The sequence below is a fragment of the Cherax quadricarinatus genome, chromosome 68, assembly GCF_038502225.1.
Source record: "Cherax quadricarinatus isolate ZL_2023a chromosome 68, ASM3850222v1, whole genome shotgun sequence".
Lineage (NCBI taxonomy): Eukaryota > Metazoa > Arthropoda > Malacostraca > Decapoda > Parastacidae > Cherax > Cherax quadricarinatus.
Genome location: NC_091359.1, coordinates 5,335,030 through 5,341,029, shown reverse-complemented (window position 1 = coordinate 5,341,029; position 6,000 = coordinate 5,335,030). Strand labels below are relative to the sequence as shown.

General features: G+C 46.7%; 1 protein-coding gene across 4 annotated transcripts in view; it reads right to left on the bottom strand.

Annotated features, from left to right (window-relative positions):
- Positions 1 to 2,249: 2,249 nt before the first annotated feature.
- Positions 2,250 to 6,000, bottom strand: part of LanB2 (laminin subunit gamma-1) — a 168,866-nt gene continuing 165,115 nt past the window's right edge. For all 4 annotated transcript variants that reach the window (XM_070099616.1, XM_070099617.1, XM_070099619.1 and 1 more), the window contains one exon: positions 2,250 to 3,785. In XM_070099616.1, the coding sequence (XP_069955717.1) occupies positions 3,073 to 3,785 (713 nt within the window). In that variant the 3' untranslated portion in view covers positions 2,250 to 3,072. The remainder of the gene's footprint in view (positions 3,786 to 6,000) is intronic.

Below are 6,000 nucleotides of genomic sequence, written 5' to 3'. Positions count from 1 at the left end.
ACTGGAAAGGTAAAGTGTGGAGGTGGAAGAAGGGAAGGAAGGGGCAAAGAAGATTTGAGCAATGTGGATTTTTTGGACTTCTAAGAAGTAGAGGGGCGATTGGTATTAGGTGTCGTACGAGGTCTTGTCGATACTGGGGCTTGTGAGGAAGGACGCGAAGATGTGAGAACAGACTGAGTTGTAGTCGGGACGTCAGAGCCAAGGACAGCAAAAGGATTAGATGCCGTAGTGGCTATGGGAGGGGTAACAACAGAGGAGGCTGCAGAAGATGGGACCCCAGAAGTGGGGGGGATGTTTGGAAACACGAGAATAAGAAACACGGGGTAGTCTCCCTTGGAGGCGGAGATGAGTAACTGCCATAGCATAAGGGAGACCTTCTGCCTCTTTGAGGCAACAGATTTCACGTTCATTTAAGTAGACCTGGCAACGGCGGGAGTACGAAGGGTGAGCTTCATTACAATTAAGGCAAGATGGAGGTTGACTGCAAGATGTATTAGAATGGTCGTCGGCACCACAGACTGGGCATTCGGCCATAGATCTGCAATATTTCGCTGGGTGACCAAAACGCCAGCAATTTCTACATTGTTGCGGTGTAGGTATCACCTTTCAAACTTGTAACCGATGTCCCGCGACATATACAGAGGACGGGAGTTCTCGGCTGTCAAAAGTTAAACGAGCCACATTGCAAGGGTAACGTCTCCGCCCCCGGGCAGGAAGGACATAAGTGTCTACTTTGAGGATTGGGAGATCCTGGAGTTCCAGCTGTTTAAAAATGTCATTGCCACATGACTGGAAATTCTGTTGGACTATGGTATGGGGCAGAATGACAGTACTACTACAAGAATTGAGAGAAAGATGTTTTTCAATAGTGATAGGAGTAGTATCGATATTCGTAAGGAGAGAAAGATCATGAGCTTGGGTAGCATTCTGGACAGTGACGATGCGCGTACCGCTCTTGAGAGCATGAAATGAAATATCTCTACCAACATGACGTCAGAAAGGTAGGCAGAAGAAGTCGGTCTTTAAGTAAAGAATTTAGTCCATTGTGTGGTCCGAAACTGAGCGTGGAGAGGGAGTGCTTGACGTGTCGGTCTTTTTCGAGTAGAATGGGAAGGTAACGAAGGAGCATCATCAGGAGATTGACGTTGGTGTTTAGGAGTAGGACCGGAGTTGGTCCGGTGTGAAATGGGCGGGCAATTCGAAAATTGCCATACCGTAGAGGGAGAAGCCGGAAGCATAGTCAAAGGAGAGCGGAGTTCAGACAAATCGAAGGAGTCAGTCGAAGCCCCGGTACCTGAAGCGGGTGAGGAAACAACACCAGCAAGAGGTACAGGGGCATCAGGAGTGTCCGAAGAGTGGTCTAAACACAAGGCAGGGTCAGAATGGGGTGCGGTATCAAGAAGGGGCCCGGGGGTAGTGGGTTCATGGATTGGGTTCTCCATGGTTAGGTTACTCCTTTGCTTTTAAGAAAAAAAGAGAAAGGAGAAAAGAAAATAAAAATAAAAAAAAAGAATAAAAAAAGGGGGGAGCGGGGAGGAATAGTTCCCAGGAGGAATGAAAGGGCCGGAAATCTCCCTCCGCGCCCAAGAGGACCTCAGCACCGCTAGTAGCGCAGATGCAGCATGGAACCCGTGCCATACCCTACCCTTCATGCCAGTAAACCAGCAATCCGGGATACCAACCTCACATCTGCCGAGCTACCTCGGTGGACAAAAGAGAGGGCGGCCGGATATCCGCCACAAAGCATACCTCCTTCGGCCACCACCCCCGGAATCCGAAAGGTGGCTTCCAGAGATACACCCGTCGCCCGAAAGACACCCAAAGCTACTCCGGGATACCGGAGAGGGATCGGGACATCCCCAGGCAATCCAGATTCCACGGCAAACTACGCCACCGCCAAGAATCTCAACAGAATGGGATGGACCCCGGTGTCCTTTCCTCTACCTAGGAACTAGCGCGCCTGTGGGAGAAATCCCAAAGGCCAAAAAGAGGAAGGGCAAAAGGGAGGGGGTGGGGACGAGGATGGAAAAAGGGGAGGGGAGAATGGGGGGTAATTAGGTTCGGTCTGAGGAAGAAGACCAACAGGGCTAATTCCTCAGACCAAGAGCCTCTTCACCACGCCAAGGAGCCCCCCTAGAAGAGGTTCTGAGCCTAGAGGACTTTACTTCAGTAGCCATTTAACGATTTTCTATTAGTTAGAATTATGCTAAAAAAAAAAAAAAAAAATGTTGGCAAATAAGGCATATAACAAAAACAATAGTTTTATTTTGACCACATTGTACAGTATAAAGAATTGGCACATTTTAATCAAGACTCACAATGCACTAAAATGGCAGTATAACAGAACAAAGGTTTCTGTTCACATTCTTGTAATATCTTTGGTTGAACCTGTGGAAGTTCTGGCCATACAGCCTCATGTCACTGCTGCCAAGTTTTATACAGCAAATTACCCAACACTTCTTAAATACAGAGTACTTACTGTGCAACTTTGAACACTTCAATTACATGTATACCATTGGAACTTCTCAGTGTGAAAAATATAACTTACAACAGTATTTTCATGTAATTTTTAAATTTCTAAACATCAAACATTTCAAAGTGTAATTTACACCAGTCTAAATATGTACAATATAACATTCCAAATAAGCAGTGTTAACAAGGTATAACTTTCTTAATTGCCAGAACAATTACTTTTCACACAAATATACTGTGAAAACTATAAAATTTAGAGTAAATTTCAATTTTCAGGTAGTTTTGGTACCGTAAGTTGAACATTTATGAAATGCTGAATAAAATTACCTTTCCCAAAGAACATTGTCACTAAAATTGCAATTTTAAAAAAAAGGAATGCGAGAGCAGAAGTTTATTAAGAATCCTGCATTATCTAGCTTACAGGAGTAAAGGAAAGAATGGAAGAATTGTGAGCACAGCAATTGGCAGTAATGCTAGACTAGTATATTAATTAGTATTTAAACCTATAAATTATTTTGTCTAGTGTACATTCTAATAACACATTTATGCACTGCTTCTGATTGTATACAACCATTAAAAGTATTATTCCTTATGACTAATTTAAGGTTCTAATTTAGTTTGACTATAGCAGCCATCAGGAAGGGAAATCTTTATTTCTTCTATATTAACAACCTCAATTTGGAGTCTTCTAATCTCCTCTTCATACAGTGAAATCTGACGTTCTTGCCAACTACGAGCTTCTAGGAGCTCGGTAACTGTAGTTTCCACACCGCTTTGGTAGTAAGTTTGCCATGCCTCCTCTAGGCGCTGTTCTAAATTTTCCAGCTGTGATGGGTCAAGGTCTGGTGAACGCTCTAGTATATCCAAGATTTCTTGTACTACTTCATACGCTTCACGTACCTTAGCACTGGCAATATCTGCTCGATCCTTAGCTTGGTTGGCTCTTTCCTGAGCTTCCATCACCTGCTGATGATCATCGTCTGCCTGAGACTCGTATGTGCTTACAGTTGAGTCTGTCCCTGCTACCCTACTTGCCAGCTGATCTGCTTCATCCTTCAGAGAACTAGCTTCATCTTTGGTAGCATCTGCTTTGATTCGCACATCACCAGCTTCTTTGCTAGCATCACTTGCTGTCTTCTGTGCTTCCTTGGCAATATCACGTGCATTTTTTGCATCAGACTCGGCCCCCACTAGTGCTTCCTCAGCATCAAGAGTACGTGCTTCAGCTTCTCCAATTAGTTTCTCGATCTCTGCTACACGAACTAGAGCATTCAGTGCCTCGCCACGGCTCTCCTGTACTTGCTTGTCAAATCCTGAAATTTGAGTTGTAACAAAAATGTTAATTTTCCATAGAAATGAAATTGGACTGAATGTATCAATTCACATGCCATACATATGTTGAAGGCATAACCATCCAAAGGTAACACTCCTAAATGATAGGGAAAGGATACCAATAGTGAGAGAGATAAATGACATCTGCTGGGTAATACACCCCTGGCTGTCTTCCAGAAGGCACTGGACAGGCATCTAAAGTCAGTACCTGACCAGTCAGGCTGTGGTTCAGCCTGGTTGATCTGGCCCTGATCCACCCACCAGGCCATGGGAGCATTGACCCCCAAAAACCTCCAGGTATAACAGGTCTCTCCTCTTCAAGGGGGGCTCCTTGGCGTGGTGAAGAGGCTCTTGGTCTGAGGAATTAGCCCTGTCGGTCTTCTTCCTCAGACCGAACCTAATTACCCCCCATTCTCCCCTCCCCTATCCCATCCTCCCCATCCTCCCCTTTTTCCATTCCTCCTCCTCCTCCTCACCCCTCCCTTTTGCCCTTCCTCTTTTTAGCCTTCGTGATTTCTCCCACAGGCGCGCTAGTTCCTAGGTAGGGGAAAGGACACCGGGGTCGATCCCATTCCGTTGAGGTTTCTTGGCGGTGGCGTAGTTTGCCGTGGAATCTGGATTGCCTAGGGATGTCCCGATCCCTCTCCGGTATCCCGGAGTAGCTTTGGGTGTCTTTTGGGCGACGGGTGTATCTCTGGAAGCCACCTTTCGGATTCCGGGGGTGGTGGCTGAAGGAGGTATGCTTTGTGGCGGATATCCGGCCGCCCTCTCTTTTGTCCACCGAGGTAGCTCGGCAGATGTGAGGTTGCTATCCCGGATTGCTGGTTTACTGGCATGAAGGGTAGGGTATGGCACGGGTTCCATGCTGCATCTGCGCTACTAGCGGTGTCGAGTCCTCTTGGGCGCGGAGGGAGATTTCCGGCCCTTTCATTCCTCCTGGGAACTATTCCTCCCCGCTCCCCCCTTTTTTTATTCTTTTTTTTGTTTTTATTTTCTTTTCTTCTTTCTTTTTTTTTCTTAAAAACAAAAAGCAAAGGAGTAACCTAACCATGGCAGCCCTAGTCCATGAAACCACTACCCCCGGGCCCCTTCTTGATACCGCACCCCATTCTGACCCTGCCTTGTGTTTAGACCACTCTTCGGACACTCCCGATGCCCCTGTACCTCTTGCTGGTGCTGTTTCCTCACCCGCTTCAGGTACCGGGGCTTCGACTGACTCCTTCGATTTGTCTGAACTCCGCTCTCCTTTGACTATGCTTCCGGCTTCTCCCTCTACGGTACGGCAATTTTCGAATCGCCCACCCATTTCATGCCGGACCAACTCCGGTCCTACTCCTAAACGCCAACGTCAATCTCCTGATGATGCTCCGTCGTTACCTTCCCATTCTACTCGGAAACGACCGACACGTCAAGCACTCCCTCTCCACGCTCAGTTTCGGACCACACAATGGACTAAATTCTTTACTTTAAGACCAACTTCTTCTTCTGCCTACCTTTCTGACCATAGTATTGCCAAAGCGCTCCTGCGTCATGTTGGCAGAGATATTTCATTTCACGCTCTCAAGAGCGGTACGCGCATCGTCACTGTCCAGAATGCTACCCAAGCTCATGATCTTTCTCTCCTTTCGAATATCGATACTACTCCTATCACTATTGAAAAACATCTTTCTCTCAATTCTTGTAGTGGTACTGTCATTCTGCCCCATACCATAGTCCAACAGAATTTCCAGTCATGTGGCAGTGACATTTTTGAACAGCTGGAACTCCAGGATCTCCCAATCCTCAAAGTAGACACTTATGTCCTTCCTGCCCGGGGGCGGAGACGTTACCCTTGCAATGTGGCTCGTTTAACTTTTGACAGCCGAGAACTCCCGTCCTCTGTATATGTCGCTGGACATCGGTTACAAGTTCGAAAGGTGATACCTACACCGCAACAATGTAGAAATTGCTGGCGTTTTGGTCACCCAGCGAAATATTGCAGATCTATGGCCGAATGCCCAGTCTGTGGTGCCGACGACCATTCTAATACATCTTGCAGTCAACCTCCATCTTGCCTTAATTGTAATGAAGCTCACCCTTCGTACTCCCGCCGTTGCCAGGTCTACTTAAATGAACGTGAAATCCGTTGCCTCAAAGAGGCAGAAGGTCTCCCTTATGCTATGGCAGTTACTCATCTCCGCCTCCAAGGGAGACTAC